General features: G+C 43.8%; 1 protein-coding gene across 2 annotated transcripts; it reads right to left on the bottom strand.

Annotated features, from left to right (window-relative positions):
- Window positions 1-283: 283 nt before the first annotated feature.
- On the bottom strand, window positions 284-8,698 carry LOC136490248 (F-box/LRR-repeat protein 13-like). 2 transcript variants are annotated; one of them, XM_066486731.1, is made up of 5 exons: window positions 8,403-8,698; window positions 7,376-8,300; window positions 7,050-7,211; window positions 6,528-6,681; window positions 284-912 (listed from the first exon to the last, which is right to left on the bottom strand). In XM_066486731.1, the coding sequence occupies exons 2-5, from the start codon at window positions 8,270-8,272 to the stop codon at window positions 890-892; spliced, it is 1,236 nt and encodes a 411-aa protein (XP_066342828.1). In that variant the 5' UTR covers window positions 8,273-8,300; window positions 8,403-8,698; the 3' UTR covers window positions 284-889. The 2 variants fall into 2 exon arrangements, with proteins under 2 accessions (XP_066342828.1, XP_066342829.1); XM_066486732.1 differs by lacking the exon at window positions 284-912 and adding an exon at window positions 950-1,565.
- Between the last annotated feature and the right edge of the window lie 12,475 nt (window positions 8,699-21,173).

Here is a 21,173-nt window from a genome sequence, read left to right as displayed (position 1 = left end):
ACGCTCCGTCGCCGCAGCCACCGCCGCCACAGAGCTAGGCCACGCCGGCGTCAGGACGCCGCCGCGTGCACGCCACTCAGGGCCCGCCGCCACCGCGCGGATAAGGGCAGCGGGCTGGTCGCCGCCGTGAGCTGAGAGCGCGCCCTCGGGGCCGCGCCGCCCGCGCGCTGTGCCGTCGGCGCGCGGAGTAGGGCCGGCGCTTCCACCACCCGGGGCCACGCCACCGCAGGCTGCGCGCCGCCTCCCTGAGCTGCTCCCAAACAGCTCACCATGTGAGGGCACCCGAACTGCCGGGCTCGGCAGCGCCGCGCGCGGATCTCCCGCACGCGCGCACGGGCGTGCCGAGCAGCGGGGTGCCGGCGGTGGTGTGCCATGCGCTGCTATCTCTCTCTCTGCAGGTGGAGGCGGAGGCGTCGGATCCGCGGCGACGCCATGGACGCCGCCATCGCCGTCGCGGAAGAGCCGAGGCGCGCGGGGAAGGAGAAACGCCGGAGGTGAGCACTCGTCCCGGGAGAAACGCCGGAGGCGAGCAGCAGCAGCGCGAGCGAGAAAGGGTACCGTCTCCCCGCGGTCCCAGTAGAGCGCGACGGCCTTCTCCACGAGGCTGAATCCGGGCCGCAGCCCGACGCAGTCCATCTCCCCAAGCAGCGCAGCAATGTCGGCGACGTCTCCGCCGGCCCCCACGAGACACTCGATCCTGCCGCATGCGATGGCGGACATGAGCTCCATGGTCTCCCCGTCGACACGGTTGGCGCAGCGGAGCCAGTCGAGTGCGCAGTAGGCGTCGCGCCCCTCCTGCGCGAAGTAGACGAGCACCAGCTGCAGCTCCCGCGGGGACTGCGACACGAGCGGGGCTTCGTAGGCTGCGACGGAGGCCGACTCTTAATACCTAATATACTACAATTTCTGCAGCTAAAAAGTCATGGCCACAGGGAAAAAAAACTGAATGTCAATTCAATCATATTATTTTCGGTAAAAAAATCATTACATGATACTAATTGTTGGTCAAAGACTACAAATTTTTTATCTTAAATTGCGGACACATTATTTTTTAGGGTCCAGAGAATACAAACCTTTCGGTTATTAAAAAGATATGCTGAAACGATATCACTCGTTGAATGTAGCTCAGTAAACCCATATAACAGGAACATAAGTGACACAACATAAGTAACATAGCAAAATACACCAGGTCCAAGTAGAACAAACGATATTGCATGTCTATTCACCGACCCTACTTGACTTAGAACATCCAGAGACAATTGATTAAAACCTTGTCAAATATTTTAGACGACTTTAGCCTTACATTTCCAAACTGTCAAGATGGTAATTCCTTCAAAACAATGTTTTCAAATCATCTAATCGATCCTAGTCGCCATGGCAACGATCAGCCCGACTAATCGTGACTAATCACGATTAATCGCGACTAATCGTGACTAATCGTAGCGCATAGCTGATCGCCATGGCACTGATCAGCCTGACTAATCGTGACTAATCTCGATTAGTCGGACGACTTGATAACCTTGCTTCAAAAGCAAAATTTTCCCCCACCTACTTGAAAATGAAACCTGTACAATAGTGAAAAGAAACAATGGTTCAGAGACAGATTTTATGTTTAGAAAATAAGATGCTTAATTACTAAACAAAGAGACTTCAAATTCTGGATTACACTTAGCATATAGAAAAATGTACAAATAGGTTTCATAGTTGTTATGTCTGGCTCTTTTCATATTTGTTATGTCTGCCTCTATTCCTGCCCGACAAGAATCAAGTACCCAGATCCTCTCAAGGACTAAGAGTTTCATGTTCAAAACAAGCAATATATTAATGTCTCAGTTTGCATGGAAGCCAACTAGTGGGTATGGAGAACCAAAACAAACTGGACAACCAAATGACAACATATTATCATATTATGAACCTTGGTCCACATAAGGGCAGCAAATGTGATGAGGATTGCGAGGCAACACACCATGGGTTCTTAGATTATATTCACGCCCATGGAGAAAAACAAAATACAATCAACATACTAGAGCTAAACCTCAGGAACTAGGATAGTTAAGGGAAATCCCTTGAGCCCCAGCCATCTCTCAAACCTGCGCCTCCTCTTCAGCTACTATCAAGGCATGAGCCATATTTGTGTGATCACCATTGAAGATAAAATGGTTCCAGTTCTTCTAAAGGGTCCATGAACCAAGAATGATGAGGGAATTGAGTCCTTGAAGTACCAGGCGGCCAGGCCAGTAACAACACCGTTAACCCTGCTCCACCAATCATCAAGGACACTTCCTCGATTGAAGGTCAAAGAGCTTGAAGCCCAACTGAAGAAGACTGGACAAGAATGCAAATACACGGTGAGCAAATGATCAATGCGGTCTCCTCAGCCTCATCACATAGGGGATAACTCTAGATGTGGTAAGCCTCATCAAGCAAGCTGATCAGCGGTCCAGCACTTGTGCACCACAAACCAAACAATGAACCGCCACTTTCCTTGCACCCAGGGCTTCAAGATGTGTTCACATGACTGAAATTGGATGGAACCATGAAAGAATCCCTCATATGATGATTTTGCTGAATATTGTCCCAAGGGGGTAAGCCTCCATCAGTGTGTCATCAACAACTGGCTGCAATACAATGTCTGACAAGATGTCCCATAAGTCCAACTACTCAAACAAGAACTCCAACAAAAAGTGCCCCTTGAATATCTCTGATCCAGTTGTGACTGGTTAGTGCTTCAAGCTTGTACAATAATTAGGTTTTCTTGTGGGAACATCATCTACCAATTGAGGTGCCAGATCAACTAATTGCTACCCATGAAGCCACCTATCCCTCCTCCACTGCCAATCTCGGTCTTAACTGCCGTAGAAAACAAAGACCTGGGGACACATTTATGCACTTGGACTAAGAATGTCGACTAGGGCCTATTAGGCTCAGTTTTGTCGGAGCGACAGCCACTGCAACTTGAGAACCCAAACAAAGGTTTTAAGATAAGAAATGCATACACCACCAAGCTCACAAGGTTGCTGGACCTTGTCACAAGCAATAACACAATGGACACCCATGCGGTCCTTCCTTTCCAAAGGAAACTTCATATTTTATCTACACCCTTGATGGCACATGGTAACAAGTCAATGGTCATGGTGACTTAGATAAGCATAGACGTTAGGCCATATTGAACCTGATCTTCCTGGCCAGCTCTTGTCTTTTTTTTTTAAAATAGTACAGCAGGGGAAGCCACCATTGTAAGCTTTCATATTAATAAAATAAAAGAAGCTGTACAAGGCAGAGGAAGACCGAAGTTGACTTGGGTAGAGGCAATAAAAGGAGACTTGAAAGGATGGAATATACCCAAAGACTTAGCCTTAGATAGGAGTGCTTGGAAGACAGCTATTCACGTGCCTGAACCTTGATTGCTTCTGTTGGGTTTCAACTCTAGCCTACCCCAACTTGTTTGGGACTTAAAGGCTTTGTTGTTGTTGTTGTTGTTGTTGTTGTAAGCTGTACAAGGCACACAAAGCTGTACAAGCAAACAAAGAACAGCAAAAACTAGAAGCCTAAGAGAGGCAAGGAAACTAGGCTAGGGAATCTATACAGGATAAGAAAGCAGGACGCTTAGGATCACAGATCCTATGGGCCTGAAGTCGAGCTTCCTCACTAAAGCTGAACTTCCAAGAATCTAAGGAAGGACGACCCCTATCAAAGATGAAGTTATTTCTTTGTTTCCAAATCTGCCAAGCCGCAATGGTGAAGATCTCCATAAAGTAAGGATTCGGAAATTGTTGCTTGGCTTGTATCAACATCTGGAAGAAATCACTTGCAAAATTCCATTGGATGCCCAGGTGCTGCCAACGAGCTCGGCTGAAGGTGCAGCTGAAGAACAAGTGAAAAGCAGTTTCTTCCACATTGCTATTGCAGAGAACACAGTTATAATTGTTTCCTTCCAGCTCATGTTTTTTCCTCTTTATGGCCAGCTCTTGTCATCAAATCAGCCTTTTCAGCCAGGTAAATGGTCCGCAATGCACTTGATGATAGGTTGGATTTGAGAGTTTGCTAATTTCTGTAATGACATGGGTATCCCAAGATACCTGCAAGGAAAATCATGCAGGCTACAAGGTAAACGATCTTGAATCATACTTCCTATGTACACTGGATAGGATACACATTGTTCTTCTAAACATTAGTTTTGAGACTTGAAGCATCTCCAAACCGCTTAAGATATCAAGCACAATATCAATGTCATTAGCTACTGACCGGACGAAGATGACCACAATATCCGTAGAGATCGGATGTTGAATATTCCTAGAGAAGAGAGGTTACAGCAACACCTCCTCAGAGGCCCTGGACACCATGTGACCAAAAATATCCATAACCAATATGAAGAGCCTCAGGGACGGAGGGTCACATTACCTTAGCCCTCGCCGATGTCTAATAACTTCACTAGGGATACCATTTAGCAAGATCTGAGTTGAAGATGAACAGATCACACCATATCTCCAAACCCCAATTTTTTCATGTCCGGTAATAGAAAGGACCAGCCAATCAGGAAACCAACTCGAAGGATTTTCTGAATGTCCAACTTAAGGAGAACACAGAGTTCCTTTTGATGGTGAAAACAATCATTTTGTTGCACAAGAATGAAATTATCTAAGACAAAATGGCTCTTGATAAATACACTCAATTATGGGAAGACCATCTGTTGCATCCGGTTAGCCAATCTGTTGGCCAGTTTTGTGAGGTCATGATTGATTTGAAGATCGCAAACGCAAGCTCTACTGGGCAAAGGTTCCAAAAAGAGGTCTCAAGCAAGGCTTCCAAAGAATATCTAGTGCTAAGCTCAAGCCAAAGTTCTGACTAATTTTCCAAGAGAAGGTCACGCATATAGAATGACACAGGTTCCAACAGAGATGTAGATCTCATTTGGATGGGTTAAACATTTCTAATTCTGGTTGGATTCTCCTAAATCTCTACCAAATGGTGAATAAAAAGAGAAAAGTTTCACCCACCTTGAAACATTTCCCATTTTCACCCAAAAAGGTGTTTCTCACTGATTCCAGTTCATATATGTTTTCAAGGAAAATCTGGATCTTGAACAACTGGCAGCCAAACCCAAACGATTGCTATCTGCATAGAGAAACGGTCTAGGAGAATCTGGTTACAAAACGTTTCTAGGAGAATCTGGATCCCTACCAAACAAGCCCTGATGAGCATGCAACTTTAAGCAAAGCTTCTCGTTATTAGCTAAGGTTCTGAGGAAAGGTCTGGCATGGAGCTTCAAATGAAGGTTCAATTGAAGGTCTGGCATGGAGTGGCTGAGCAAGGGTCTCAAGAAAAGAAGGGAAGCGAAGCTTGAATAGGGACGCGGCTGTCAGCCACAAGTCACAACTTTTAAGGCATTGGTCTCTTGTAACAAAATGGTAATACAACAACAACATAGCCTTTTAGTCCCAAGCAAGTTGGGGTAGGCTAGAGTTGAAACCCACCGAGAGTCCCAAGTCACGGTTCAGGCACTTCAATAGCTGCTTTCCAAACACTCCTATTCAAACATAGATCTCTAGGTATATCCCAAACTTTTAAATCTCTTTTTATTGCCTCCCCCTATGTCAATTTCGGTCTACCTCTACCTCTCCTCATATTATTAGCTTGGCTTAGGACTCCACAATGCACTGGTGCCTCTGGAGGTCTCCTTTGGACATGGCCAAACCACCTCAACCGATGTTGGACAAGCTTTTCTTCAATTGGTGCTACCCCTAGGCGATCACGTATACCATCGTTCCGAACTCGGTCCATTCTTGTGAAAATGGTAATAGGGTGCAATTTTTATGTAATGACTATCTTGCAACTGAATATTCGGAGTGTAGTGGTTGAGTTGGATGAATCGTAAAGCGATCAAACATTGATTCGCTTCACTATAAATAGGGTGTGCCTGTTACAGATGGAACAAGCTGTTTTGGCCTAGGAGATCTTCAATAAAGGTCATCTTTATTCTTTGCATTTACCTTTTCTGTTCAATTTGCTTAGACCTTCACACTTCATTAGTAACTAGCTTATTCTCAGAATTTTCCTTTGGGCTTGGTACCTTGTTAGTGTTCAACTCTACGGGAGCAAAATTAACACTATTAAAAAAACATATTATAGTATTAATTGCATAGATAAACTAAATTCAGATATTTGTGTTATTTTTTCAGTCAAACTTATTAACAAGTACAAATTTCAGGAGTAACAAGAACTGAAGATATTGTGTTTCCACTAATACGAAATCAATCTAAACACCTCCACACAATTTTGTGGAAAAAAAATTTGGTGAAGGAATTTGTGGAAAATACTTTTCAATTGCACTGAGTTTATTTTTGTTCCCCATGCCAGACCAGCACCACTAAATGCAGTGGAGGTTTCATTGCTCAATACATTTCGCACTTGAAACATTCAATGCTTTTTTAACACATATCGAAGTTTATTCGCTGGTTCTGTTCCCACATTTGAAACAAAAATTTCAGAAATATAGAGAGCATCAAGAATGTCATTAGTTCACTTACATATGTTAAATGTACAGAGGAATTTCAGAACTTCCTGAACTTTCTCATCAACCACTTGGCATTTGACTTCAACAACCTTGAGGCATTCTGAAACTGCAGCTGAACCATCAGTTGGATGATATCTTCCAAGCATTTCCACCTTATGTTTAGGTCCCTGTAGTAAGCAAAAACAGTTCACCAGGAATAATCTACAAATGTATAATAACTTCAAAAAAAACAGAGGTTGTCCATCTAGAGAACGAATATATACAACAACAACAACAACAAAGCCTTTTAGTCCCAAGCAAGTTGGGGTAGGCTAGAGTTGAAACCCAACATGAGCCCCTAGTCACGGTTCAGGCACGTCAAGGGTTACGCCCCAACGGGATTCTTTTGGGTTTCATCTCCATAAGAGTAGCTAAGTTTTTACATTGGCTCACCAAGCCTACCACAACCCTCCTCCTTTACCAGAGATTGGGACCTGCTATGCGGGGACACCATAGGCGCCCCACCATAGGGGGAGTTTAGAGAACGAATATATACCTTGGAAAAAAGATGAAGTGTGAGCTTCTCTAGGACTGGTGAGTGCTCGAGAATGCAAGTTAGTGCAGGGAAGTCAGGTGCCACACACCATCGATCATCAAGTAACAAAGTCTTTAACTTGCTAAATGTAGGACACTGTTTCAGATCCTTGCCAAAAATAAACTGCACACAATGGAGTTACAAAAAAATTAAAATAATACTCACTGTGACTACAATGATTACAGGATCCATTTGCTGAGCTTTATTATGAATGTCCAGAATTAATATATATACTGCAACAAAAGTAACCCAAAGAATGGAGTTAAACGAAAGAAATGTAAACATACCGCTGTGGATTCTGGTATCAATGCCATGTTCTCAGCATTCGATAAACCTTCCAGAAGCACACACTTATTGTCATTATCACCTACCAGACCTTTACAAGAGTAACAATCCTCAAAACTACAATCCCCAGAGTAATCACCCCATTCCCCAGTGTATGCATTCCAATGGGTAACTCTAACAAAAGCCTCTTTAAGTAAGGGCATGCTCACTAGAACAGGAGCCATGGGCAAATGGCAATCTAGCCTTAGTGAAACAAGACTCGGGGTAGAAATAAGAATGTGGAATTCTCTTGTTAATTCACAACGTTTTAAGCTCAGGTGCTTCAGGGACTCTGATGAAATCTTCTCGACAGTCCACCAATAGCAGTAGTCAATCTCGAGATGTTCCAGTACTGGACAACTTGAGAAGTCACAAAAACTGTTGTGTAGCATTATCCCAATGAGCTCTAACTTGGTCAAGTGTTGTGAGACGAGATGCAGGCTGCCTAGATCAATGCCATCTCGGTAAACATTATCAAGAATGAGCATCTGAACGCGGCACTTCACAGCATGCTGGATCCAGCGGATTAGGCAAAAGGTGTCGTCATCATACAGGCCACTGAACCTGACCTCGAACTTTTCAAGAGGCAGGAAGCCACGAAGGCGTAGCAGATGGTCCACAGATTTTTGTCGCTCCTTCAACAAGGCTGGATCCTCATTGGAGTTGCCGACGCACGAGACACTCAAGGCTGTGGCTGACTTCCAGAGGTTGCACCAGCGCCGAGCAAGCACACATGTCTTCACGGCATCCTTCGCGGGCACAAAACCAAGGATGTGCTCGAGGATGCCATCTGGAAGGGCATCTATGCCGTTACTGCTCCTCGCCACATGCGCGGTTTTGTTCCTTTTCCCTGGAGGCATTCTATCAAACAGGTGGCGGGCGTCAAGGCTGCAAGGGCAAAGAAACGATAAGTCGATGCAATGGCAGGGAAAATAAATCAGGAGATGACAAAAATCGAAGCCGCATCGCGCGGGGGGAAGACCACCTTACCTTGTCGCCAATGGCTTTAGCGGTGGTTAGTGGTTTGCAACAAGAACGCCGACGACGCGTGCCTAGCTTGTCCGGGCAACTAGGCCTCAAGGAGAAGAGAAACCCGGTGTAGAAACTTTTCCGTTTTGATGGAGACGAGTGTGGAGATGGAGGAGCGGGGATTGGTGTTGGAGCATGGAAGAACTTCGCACAAATTGGTTTCAGGTTGGGAGGAGTGAGGTCGCAGGGGAAAATGAGGAGCGGAGCTGAGGAGATAAGCCGCCGCCGCCGCCGTCGCGAAAGGCGGAAAGGCCGAGTCGTTGAGAGAGGAGGAAATTTTGGCTTGGGTCGACGAGCAACGGCCTTTATATCCATTTTGGGCCGCGGGATAAATCTGGCCCAATGAAACTTTGAGTTTGAGGGCCGCCGACACTAGCTGCCAAGCCAAATTTTGGTCATATAAAATTTAGAGTCTCTCCTCTATATATATATATATATATATATATATATATATATATATATATATATATATATATATATAGACCAAACACTTTAAAAGGAAAAACTCTTTTGTTGAAAAAAGTCGAAGTCGTTTTTAAACCAAGAGCCGAAGCTACGAAAAGTGACTCTGCTCAAGTATTCCGGCTCCTCCACATGAGCACTTGATGAGGAGTCGTACAAAATAGACCTTGAATCAGACAAGGATCAAAATTTGAACACATTAAGGCTTTGTTTAAATCCAGGGTGTAAAGTTTTAGGGTGTCACGTCGGGTGTCATGTGGGGGCGTCGCATAGGGTGTTCGGATACTAATAAAAAAACAAATTACAGAATCCGACAGTAAACCGTGAGACAGATTTATTAAGCCTAATTAATCCGTCATTAGCATATATTACTGTAGCACCGCATTGTCAAATCATGGACTAATTAGGCTTAAACGATTCACCTCGCAAATTAGCCGCAAACTGTGTAATTAATTATTTTTTAGTCTATATTTAATACTTCATGCATGTGTCCAAACATTCGATGGGATAGAGTGTAAATTTTTAGGGGAGGAACTAAACAAGGCCTAAAGCAACTTCAATAGGCCCTTACATTGAACCGCTAAACCTAAATTTTAAGACTTCGAAAAAAACAAAGCTACAGTATTGCTCTAGTAGAACCCCTAAAGTAGAGAGAATCCCAAATCATCCATATTGGTCCACATTCTCATGGGTCTTTCCTCGAGCTCTTGCTTGCCTATTGTGGACGTTCCCCTCCTTCCTCTCCCCGCCGCCACCAAGTCACGTGCACGCACACAGCTGCCCTCGCACTTGATCTCCCTTGCGTCGCCAACCATCTACGCTACCGCTAGCCATCATGCTTCACTCCTAGGACCAGTAGATCCACCTCGTGCTTCACCTCCCAGTCCTCCTTGCTAGTGGATCTACTTGCTTGGTGCCCCGGTACCACTCTCTTGCTTGGCAACGCCCTACGCCACCTCTTGGGTCTCGGGTGCAGTGACCGCCATTGAGTCCGGTGGGGAGGGGCCGCATCTACCCCGCAATGGGGACCCGTTACCCGATACCCGACGGGTATTTACTCCATTAGGGTCTAAATATGGACTAAACACACTACCCACGGGTACGTAAATGGACCAAACCCTTCACCCATCGGGTACGCGGGTATGGGTATGTTCCAGCAGTCCCCGTAACCGTTTACCCATGGGTGAAAAATACCCGGCCATCTGAAAGAGATCAATGCTCCATGGTTAGACTACAGATTCTGAAAAGTAATGCAGGTAGCGAGAAATAAATATGCTTGCCAGTAACCTTGGTCATATTTGGTGCAAAAACCATAGCAATGTTGTGAGCATTCATCTTGTTGTAGCTTTCATTTTCCACCACATCTGCCATGAGATTGATGGCCCATTAAAGCAATGCTGCTTCAACAGGAGGTAGGGTACTTGCAAGATAGCTACACTCTTATTCAGTGTTGCAGTGCATCACTTGTTCTGGAGTCAACGAGTCCAATACTCCACTTGGAAGTTCCCGAAACCATGTCTATAATCAGTAACTTCTACATTAATCATGACTAATGTAGAGGAGAAACTAAATGGAAAGGAATCTTAATTTGCAGAAGATATTATTATATGCTATTATTTGTCTAATTTTATGTGCTCTGGTTAGTGGTGGTTGCTGTTGAATTGTTGATTTTCATGTGCGTGAATAAATTATTGGCGGGTACGGGTGATCCGACGGGTATGATTTACCCGGCCGGGTATGGGTCTAGGAAAAATTCCCCACCCATGACCGGTATGGGTATTCTGGCGATACTAAATTTTTATGACGGGGATGGGTCTGGGGTGGCCATACCCGATGGGGATTTACCCATTGCCATCCTTATACAGGAGGTTGTCGTTCCCGCGCGCATCAAAGCTCGCCCTCTTGCGCCATAGGTTGTTCTTCTCGTACTGGAGGTTGTCATCCCCAAGGTCAGCCATGACTGGCCATCCCCTGACCTGGCTTGGCCTACCTGCATTGGAAGTCTTCTTCCCCGCTCTCAAGAACTCGTGCGGGAGGCATGTGTGAGCATTAGAGCTAACACGACGATAGGCTTGACAATGATCGTGTGCGAGCACCAGAGCTAACAGCATTGTGGTGTGCTTGCTGCACGAAGTGTCGATGAGGAGAGGGCAAGAGAAGAGAGAAAACATGGAAAACCTATTTGGACCCACTGACAGGTGAGTGCCACGTGTTAGTGTTTATTGGAATGAATTAGAAGTTGGATTCTATAGGCTGCTATTGGAGTTGATCATAGAATTTGGGCTCCAAAAGTTTGGAGGCTCAAACACCAAGTAGGGGCCTTCATTTAGAGGCCTTTGCTGGAGTTGCTTTTAGAAATGTTTGAATAGTGGCCAAGCTAAAATCCCAAAATCAGCTATTTTTTTTAGGGGCATGACATGCGGGATCCATATATCCCTAATATTTAAAACATCAAAGTATAGTCAACATATGTCTTATATATTTTATAGAATAAAAACATAAGAAACATCATGGTGTATATTAGCTACATGGATTAGAAAATAATGCCATTCAAAGCTTCTAAACCAAAAATCGATGGGCTGGGTACAAGCATTCTCGCAGCTGCCACTCACCATCTCTTGTTTCGCCCGGCGACGAAAAACTCAAGGAGCCAATTCGGCCAGCCGTCATCTGCCCTGTTTACCTTTTGTGCCCAAATAGGCAAGTGTCATTTTTTCTCATCAAATGTTGGTTGTGAAGCAAATGGTGGCTAAATTTTTTGGGCAAGCCAAATTCATTTTGGTTGGCTTTCCTAGGCTTATGAACCAAACATATGCCTTGAGAAGCCAGTGCCCCTTCAGCCCTCACACTGATCCTTTTCCCTTTTCATAAATTTCAAACTAGCGACTATATACTGCGAAAAGACTCCAGAATGGAGCAAAACAAATTATGGCGTTTCTTGGCCCACATGGCCAAGGCTAAAAAGGAAATTGCACATAACAAACTAGAAGATATAATTTATTTGAATAAGGAATAATTTGTATATTGTAACTAAAACAGTTAATGTGTTCAAATTAAAATCAACTCTCTTTAGAAAATTGAATTTCAATACTTGTACATGCATTTGGCATTTTCAAAGCCTTCTTACATCAAAATACTAATCTTTCCAATTGGTAATTTGGTACTTCCTCTGCTCCAAATTGTAAGTCATTCTAGATTTTCTAAATACATAATTTCTACTATGTACATACATATACACTTTGTCTAGATACATAGCAAAAGTTATATATATCTTAAAAAGTTAGAATGACTTATCATTTGGAATGTAGAGATTAGGGAGTAATAGTTTATAAATGATTCAACCTGGTAGAAAAAAACAGTTATGAATAGGATTATTAGAACATAAATCAATTTGGAATGGAGTTTTGTTAGATCGACATAATAAAATGGGTTTATCTTAATTTTAACTTGTGTATTAATATTAAATTCTTTTTTACTTCCAAAAAGTTAAGTAAATTTAACCATTGGTCATGTCACCACCACAACACCGCGTCACCCAAAACATAATAAATTTTACCCTAGGTTGGTAAGTGAACGCTTTGATGATTGAGGGTTAAAACTAAATATTTTAAGATTGAAAACTAGATTCAACCCATAGATGGATGAGGTTTGTAAACGACCTTTTTCTATTTTTTTTATAATGCTTAGATGCGGGCGTCCGGATGCCGCCCACCCCACTCCGCCTGATGCCTTCCCCCGCCGCGCGCCCCATCCAGCATTGCACTCCATCCCCCGCCGCACCCACTCCGCCTTGCTGCGTCTGTCCCCCGCCGCTACATGTCGTGCCCCATCCCCCACCGCAACGAGCTGCTGCTGAGGTGCTTCCGCTACCGTAGTTCCCCACCAGGAAGGCCGTGTGAAAGGTCCTTGTTTGGTTTTGGTAATTGAGTGACAACCCTAGGTGGACTAATTGTGTTTATATGAGATACACAGGTGATTAGTCCATAGGTACATGTGTGTGAGCAACATATGCCATGGAGGTGGAAATGGCTCGGAGATGCTGCAAAACTCACACATGTGATGATGAAGGAGCTCATTGCACATGAGACATGACATTGAGTCATGTGATCAAGGTGGAGAAGATCAAGACATGAAGCGTGAAGGGCAAGTTAGAGGCTTTGGAGCGATGGACCGCATGGCGGTGAAGCTTGAGCAAGACTTGGCACCGATCGACGAAAGCAACGGTGAAAAGCAAGTGAAGTCAAGATCGATGAACCAATACGGTCACGTGATGATATGAAGTGGATCATATCTTTTGGTGATTGGTTGGTGCATGTGTTGCATCAACAATCGAGGAGATGGAATGGAATGCGCAAGGCAAAGGTATAACCTAGGGCATTTTATTTCACCGGTCATAGGTGTGTAGAGAAGTTGATGACCGGGTTTAGGATAGATGGCCGTACTATCAAGAGGGGCAAACTTGTTTGCATATCGGCCATCTAGTGCCACTCGAGTGATCTAACTTTGCATCGTTGCTAGGATCGAGTGACGTGGCAAGTTGAGTGGCTAATTCTTTGAAAAATGATTGTGAAAATGCTAACACACATACACATGGTGGTGTACACTTGGTGGTGTTGGCACATTTACAAAGGAGAAGAAGTTGGAGTTGATGTGGATCAACTCGGTGAAGAAATAAAGGCAAAACATGACATTGGAAGTGATCGGACTCTGCGCAGCGCAGCGACCGGACGCTGGCTGGTGAGTCCGGTCATGTATTCTAGTGAAGGTGCAGGCGTCGATCTTCGACCGGACGCCGGGCAAAGAAGTGACCTGACACGCAGGAGCCTCATCTGGTCATGCTGGCATACGGTGACATAGGCGGCGCTGGAGTTGGCGCGTGGGCACAGAGCTGATCGGACGCTGGTTTGCGTCTGGTCGTGCAGGAGCGGAAGCGTCCGGTCGCAAAATAGAGGCTCGGGGAGCTCTCTGGAAACGACCGGACCCTGGTTGATCTGCGTCCAGTCGTGCAGTAGCGGACACGTCCGTTCATAAAACAGAGGCTCGGGGAGCTCTCTAGAAATGACCGGACTCAAGCGGTGGCGCGTCTAGTCTTGGCGCAGAGGTGCGTCCGGTCATCACTTGACCGTTGGCGCGTGGCAGCCGACCATTGGAGATCAACTCGTAACGTTGAACGCGGGCGCCACGTGGACGGCCAGAAGTGACCGGACGCAGGGCCTAGCACATCCGGTCGATGTGACCGCTGCGTCTAGTTAGCCCAAAAAATGCCCAGTGAAGGGGTAACGGCTATTTTAGCCCATGGGGCTATAAATAGAAGTGTTGGTCAGCCTTTGGCCGAGAGCTAAGCAGAGGGGAGCACACTAGAGCCTTGGTGGCTTATGTTGTGGTGCTTGGGAGCCCTCTAACTCACTTGAGCTTGATAGTGTTCATCCAATCGAGTGAGTGAACGATTCTAGTGCGATTTCATTGTGAGGTTGCATCGAGTGGCACTAGATGATTGAGTTGCAAGCCGGTGGTGGTTGTTACTCTTGGAGGTTGCCACCTCCTAGATGGTTTGGTGGTGGTCTCTGTCGAAGCCCGCAAGAAGCTTGTGCGGTGCTCCGGAGAAGAGCTTTGTGAAGGGCATTGTGCTCGCCCCATGGGAGCCACGAAGAGCAACTCTAGTGGAGCGAGAGGCGAAGGGCGACAAGTGGTCCGACCGGGTCAAGTGATAGAGCTTGTGGTAAGCACTCCACGTGGGAGAGTGTGACTTGTGGGTCACCACTAGCAAGAGGACTGGCGGCAACCTTGGAGCTTGTCTCAACAGGGACTAGCGTGTTGGCAAGCACGTGAACCTCATGATAAAAATCATTGTGTCATCCTTGTATTCCTGTTGGGTTGTATCCTCGTTACACAAGCTTGTATTGACTTTCATATACATTGTGCTTGTGTAGTTGCTCTTGTAATTAGTTAGCTTGTGTAGCTCACTAGTTACCTTCTTGCTTGTGTAGCATAGAAGTAGCTCCCTTGCGTGGCTAATTTGGTTTGTGTAATCTTGTTAGTCACATTGCTTAGTTTGTGTAGCTAAGTATTTGTGCTCTCTAATTTGGCATTGGTTGCCTTGTTATTGAGCATTTCTAATGAGCTTAGGAGCTTTGTGCTTTTGCTTACTAGAATTGTGTAGGAGCTCCCCGGTGTGCAAAATACTAGTGGCATAGGTTTGTGTGATCTTGCTCCTAAAATTGGATAGGTGAGCTCTAGCTAGCTTGGCACCTTTGTTGCTTAATTAGGATCTTTATATGGTGCTAGAAAACATAGATAGAGGGGTGTAGTCTTGGCTAGACCGATTGTTTTAATTCCGCATCTGATTCGGTTAGCCGACGTGATTAAATTTAGAAAGGACTATTCATCCCCCTCTAGTCCGCCATCTCGACCCTTTTAAGTGGTATCGGAGCTAGGTCTCTTATTTGTGGTCTTCACCGCCCGAGAGGATGGCGTCTAGTGGGCTAGATGTTTGTGAGACACACATTTTTTATGGCACAAACTTTGCACTTTGGAAAAATCACATGCTTGATCATTTTCGTGCAAAGGGACCTAAGTTTTGGTGGATTGTCACTAGTGGTCTCACCCATGTCTTGGATCATAGAAATCTGACCAAAGCTCAAAGAGTTCTCTATGAACTTGATGCACATGCTTGTTGTTATCTAATGGATGCTTTGAGCTTTGATTTAATGAAAAGGATAAACTATGTGGGAACCGCTCGTGAGATATGGAAATCAATCAAGCACACCTTCAGTGATTCCTCCACGTGGGATGATGGCAAGTTTAGGAAGGAGGAGCCCAAGGAGGAGGCACATGAGTGTGTTGAGCATGACCACAATTTGGTAATTGTGGAAGATTGCTCCACCTCATGGTCAAGTGATGATGTTGATGATCGATCTACTATAAGTTCACTTGACAAGGTTGATGATGATGATTCAAGTGATGCAAATGATGATTCTACCCCAAGCACACTTGATGATCATGATGATGGCTCATGCTCGGATAATGATTGTGATACTACTACAAGCCCATCACCACATTGCTTCATGTCACAAGGTGACACTAAGGTACAAAATGCTAATGTGGATGATCATGTTGATTCATATGATGAGCTTGTGAGTAGACTTGCTAGCATGACCATGTATTTAGAAAATGAGATGCCTAAAACAAGTAAATTAGAAAATGAAAACTCATTTCTAAAGAACGCATGTGAACAACAAAAGCATCTACTTTATGTCATTATTTGTTCACATGAGGAGCTAAAATTGGCTCATGAGGAACTTAGTGTTACTCATGATAACTTGGTACAAGACCATGCTTTTCTCACTAAAGAACTTTCAAATGAAAAATCTAAAATTAGTGAGAGCTTATCACATGGGTCAAATGATCAATCACATAATGTTGCTAACCCTTGTGATGTAGAGAAGAAGCATGTATCCACCTCTTGTGATGATTTATTAGATACGCCATGTTCTTCATAAATAGATGCTTGTTCTACTTCTATGTCTTGTGAGACTAACCTTTTGAAGGAGAATAATGAGCTCAATGAACAAGTGAAGAATTTGAGAAACAAATTAGAGAGGTGCTATAACACCAAAGTCACCTTTGAGCATATGATGAAGAATCAAAGAAGCTATGGTGACAAGAGTGGCATTGGCTTCAAAAAGAGCAAGGGCAAGAATATAAAGATGCAAGAAGAAAATATATCTCATTTCATGTGCTACCGGTGCTATGATATGGGACATCTTGCCAAGTATTGCCCAACCAAGAAGCCTCAAGTTGAGCCAAAATCAAAACCCTAAGTTCAAGTCAAGATCAACCATCAAGATGGTGATTTGGGGATGAAGAAGAAGAAGACAAGAAGAGGTAGTAACGCAAGAACAAGGCATCCAACTCCTAATCAAGATGCCAAGATGATGAGCAAGACACAAGATGAGAAGAAAGTCTATGCTTACATCAAGTGCTTCAAGTGTGAAAATACATGACACTTTGCCTCTAAGTGTCCTACCAAGCTTGAGAAGAAGGCTCAAGCAATCCATGAGAGGCAAGGCAATGGGAAGCACCACATGAGCAAGAAAGAGAAGGCTCAATCAAAGAGAAAAGTGCTACTCATGCTGGGAAAGGGGACACATGGCAAATTCATGTCCCCTAGGTAACAATTCTAAGCCTATTTCAATTGTTGATAATAATGTGCTTAGAAAGGATGGTAATGGTACCTCTATGATTGCTATTGCAAAACATCCTGCTACTCATACTAAGGCTTTGCCTAAGTATGTTGCTCCTAACTTGAGAGGACCCAAACTTGTTTAGGTATCATCAAAAAGTGGATGATTGATTATAGGTACCATCGGCATTGGAGACTTGATTAAATTGATTTAATATTGATCATCATATGTTGAGTAAGTTATGAAGCTTAGTGCACATCCAAACCCAATGCCAAGTGGAAATTAAGTGAAGTCCAAATGTGCTACATCATACAAGTGCTATAATTCAAGTTGTTGGTGATTTATTGGATTATTTGATGGCTTACAAAAATATTTGAGTTGAAGCTTGCTAGTTGGATGATCATGAGCTAACCAAGGTATATCTCTTGTTGATCATTTCATTTTGGTGCATATGAGTTGATTGAATTGGATAAATATGCAATGTTGCTTGCTATGAGATGTTTGAATGGATAAATAACTTAGTAATCAAATTTGGACTGATTGTGTTGGATAAGTTCATAAGATGACATTTAGTAAGTGGATTGAATGGATTTATGTCTTGTGAAAGTATTCAAACAAGTTGATTTCAAGTTTGATTCACATTTGATGAAGTATAGCTCAAGTAATTGAAATCTATCCTATATTGAAAATCTGAGTGAGCTGTGATCTTAGCCATGTTTGAGTGATCAAAACTTATTAGATTGGCATAAAAATTGGTTTACATGCTCTAGACTTATGTTATAAAATGCTGTACAAATTTCATGAGAATTGGATAAGAGATGCTTCAGTTTTGGAGTAGATCTTGTAAGCTATAGTGCAGCAGTTTTCAGCATATAGTAGTGGTGGAAGAATTGAAATCTGGTAGCAATTTAGAAGTCAAATGAAGCTCAAATTTTTACAGCTGCTAGATAACTTAGTGAATCACATCTCTACCAAATTTCATGGTATTTGGATTTATACTTTAGGAAATATGCATTTTTCTTTGAAGAGTACAAAGTCTGCCAGAAAAGTGATAATTGTTGGATTGATCAAGAGTCACTTTGATTGAAAGGTCCTCAAGTTTGAATCATGTTTATAAGTGATTGAGGCACCTAAGTTTGGTTTTGAAATGATCTAGAAGCATGACAAGCAAAGAGTATAGGGCCATTTCATTGTGGAGTGCACTTTGCACACATTTGGTACTCAAGATGAAGATCAAGATCAAACTCAAGATGAAGGTGAAGTTTAAGTTCTAAGTGATGATTGGAGATCATTTGGTAGAAAGAAAAGGACTTAAATAAGTAGAAAGAAAATGACTTAAATAAGGATTCAAGGTTATTCATCAAGTTAAGTCCATCACTTAAATCAATCAATTAAGTTATTTCAAGTGAGTGTCAAGAATGGTTCTTGGAGAGAGGTCACTTCTCCCTAAGTGTAGGGGCTTGCCACCTATGTGTAGGTAAACCAAGTGTGGTACTTGAAAGGCTAACATGGAAGTGGTGATCCGAGAAATATTTGAGATGCTTAGTTGAAGCAATCAAAATGGTTGATCAAGAAAAGCAAGCAACACCCAAAAGAGAGCTAGTCATGATATTTCAAGTGGTATTCTCACGTTGATGATCTCATGCAAGCATTGATCAAAAGATGAAGCAAGCTAACCACAACAAGATAGCGCACTTGATCATATTAGTGGTTCTCAATCATATGGGTGAAGAATAGATTTCATTATTCATGATTGGTCTTCATCAAGCTTATAATTGGACTTCACATTGCTATTGGAGTAATGAATTAGAATATATGTGACTATCCTCTACTCCAATATAGCAAAGGTATCATTGTAATGTGCATGATCATTTCATCCCTTACTAGTATGCGATTAGTGCATATAGTACATGCTTCATAGGATCATGCATAACAAATGAAATGTTTAAGTTCATAGCCTACCACTATTGCTTGAATGATTAGTTGATCTAGTGGTTAGTATATGAATTTGTTCATGAGCTAGTGAACCCAAGTACTTGATTTAATTTGGATTGCCAACAAGTGACAAGTACAACATTGGCACGATAACCCTTGCAAGAGGTGTGAAGAAGTTGTCATTGGTTCAAACCAGACTTGAAAGCTTAGGCAAATCAATTTAGTTCAAGTCAACCATAGAAGCTCATGATAGTGATAAGAGTACAAGCATAAGACAACAATGCAAATGGATATCTAGTTTGTTGTTTTAAGTGGTATCTAGACTCAAGTATTTCATCAAGAATTCACAAGTGATGTCTAGATCAACTCACAAGTGATATCCTATAGTGGTACTCATGAAAATAGCAAAGGTTCAAGAAATGGTTTTTATTGATAAATCCAACAAGTGGTTCCATACTAGAATGCAAGACGATGGTATCAATCTACACATGGTATCAATCATGCAAGACGATGGTTCCACAAGTGATCCTCAACTTTAAGTGATCATCAAATGAAGAATGCATCCCTCAACCTATAAGAGCTCAAGTTTATCAAATGGATGACCTATGCTATGACATAGGGAGATGTGTCCCACAATTGGTATCAAGGTCAAAGATCCTATGTGTGGTATCTCAAGGGCTACAAGTGGTGTCATTCCAACAATCAAGTGATGTCCACAAAAAATGCAAGATTCAAGCCTCAACCATCTACCCTAAATGCAAATCTTTGCATCAATGAGAAGCACAACTTTTATGAAAATTGATGACAAAGGAGGAGAGATTGTATAAAGATATGAAAGCTTTGGAAGAGATTGAGACAAGAAGTAGAGGTTGGACATGGACAAAGAGGAGCAACATTGAAGAAAAGAGATGGATCAAAATTCTTGGACAAGAGAAGCACACAAGTAGGGGGAGCAAGCTCATGAACTTTGATTAGTTGCATTTTATAACACCCTAAAATTTGCATTTTTTTTAAATAGTTAAATTTGATTTAGTTATGCAATTATGTGTGCATTAAAATATAGGAAAATAATATTTTTTGTGAAATAAAATCAATCATAAGGATAGATACATGTTGATGCACTCATGCCTGCAGCATTTTATTTAATATGTTGAGTGGTTATGATTTAAACTCAAAAGATTCAAAATCATTTGGAAATGAATTTGGAAAAAGAAAAGGAAATTCTTTTCCCTTCCCCTCCCTTCCTCATTTTCGGCCTGCTGGCCCATTTCCCCGCCGGCCCGCTCACCTCCCTTCCTTCCCCTTCTTCCCTTTCTCTTCCTGGGCTGGCCCACTCGGGCGAGAAACCGCCTGTCTCCTCTCCTTCTCTGTCGATGACCGCCTAGGCCCGCTTGTCGGCGCTTTCTCCCACCTCCCGCATCACGTGCGGTCAAGCCGCAAACCCGCCGCTGCCCGCCCGCCCCTCACATCGTCGGAGCGTCCCTGCGCCCCGGCCTCTATAAAAGAAGCCGAGCCCATCACCGCTCTCCCTGCTGCCTCCCCTGCCCACTCTCGCACTCGCCCGAGCGAGCGGAAGCCGCAACCGCCGCACAGAGAAAGTACCGGGATCCGTCGAGCTCGGAAACCACCGTCCCCGAGCCGCCTTCATCTTCGTTTTCATCCGCGGTGAGACCCCATTGTTCCCCTCCTTCTCCCCGTGCCTTTAATTTCGTGTTTCATGGCCTCTAGGGCCCATTTCGCGTGCGCTTGGGACCTTCGCGTCGCCGGCCATGGCGACCACCCCGCCGACCGCGTCCTCCGACCGTGTTCTCGGCCTGGGCGAGGCCGCCTTCACCTCCTCTCTCCCCTGGCTCCCTTAGTTCATCGAACTGTGGCCCGAAGGCCTTGTTTCTCGCTTGCCAACGACCTCCTCACCGCCGGCCATGGAGCCCCGCCGTGTCGGCACTGTTTTCGGCCGCCGGTTTTCTCTCTCTCCCTCTCATCTCTAATCTGAGCCGTCCATCCTTGATCCAATGGCCCAGGATGGCCGATACCCCTTCGCGGGCCATTTTGCTAAAGAGACCCCCAAGTTTTGCCAATTTGAACCCATAGTCCTCGGCGGTTTAAATATCCCAGATTTGATTTTATTTAAATTTGAAAACAGTTCATTCTA

This window comes from Miscanthus floridulus, chromosome 10 (genome assembly GCF_019320115.1).
Source record: "Miscanthus floridulus cultivar M001 chromosome 10, ASM1932011v1, whole genome shotgun sequence".
Classification (NCBI taxonomy): domain Eukaryota; kingdom Viridiplantae; phylum Streptophyta; class Magnoliopsida; order Poales; family Poaceae; genus Miscanthus; species Miscanthus floridulus.
Note: the sequence above shows the minus strand (reverse complement) of the source record. Positions and strands in the feature narration are given on the sequence as shown.

Coding starts and splice junctions, on each gene's coding strand:
- LOC136490248 (XM_066486731.1), bottom strand. CDS start 8,272: ATGCCTCCAGGGAAAAGGAACAAAACCGCGCATGTGGCGAGGAGCAGT. Junction 7,212..7,375: donor TGATACCAGAATCCACAGCG/GTATGTTTACAT, acceptor CATTGTGTGCAG/TTTATTTTTGGCAAGGATCT. Junction 6,682..7,049: donor CACTTCATCTTTTTTCCAAG/GTATATATTCGT, acceptor TGCTTACTACAG/GGACCTAAACATAAGGTGGA.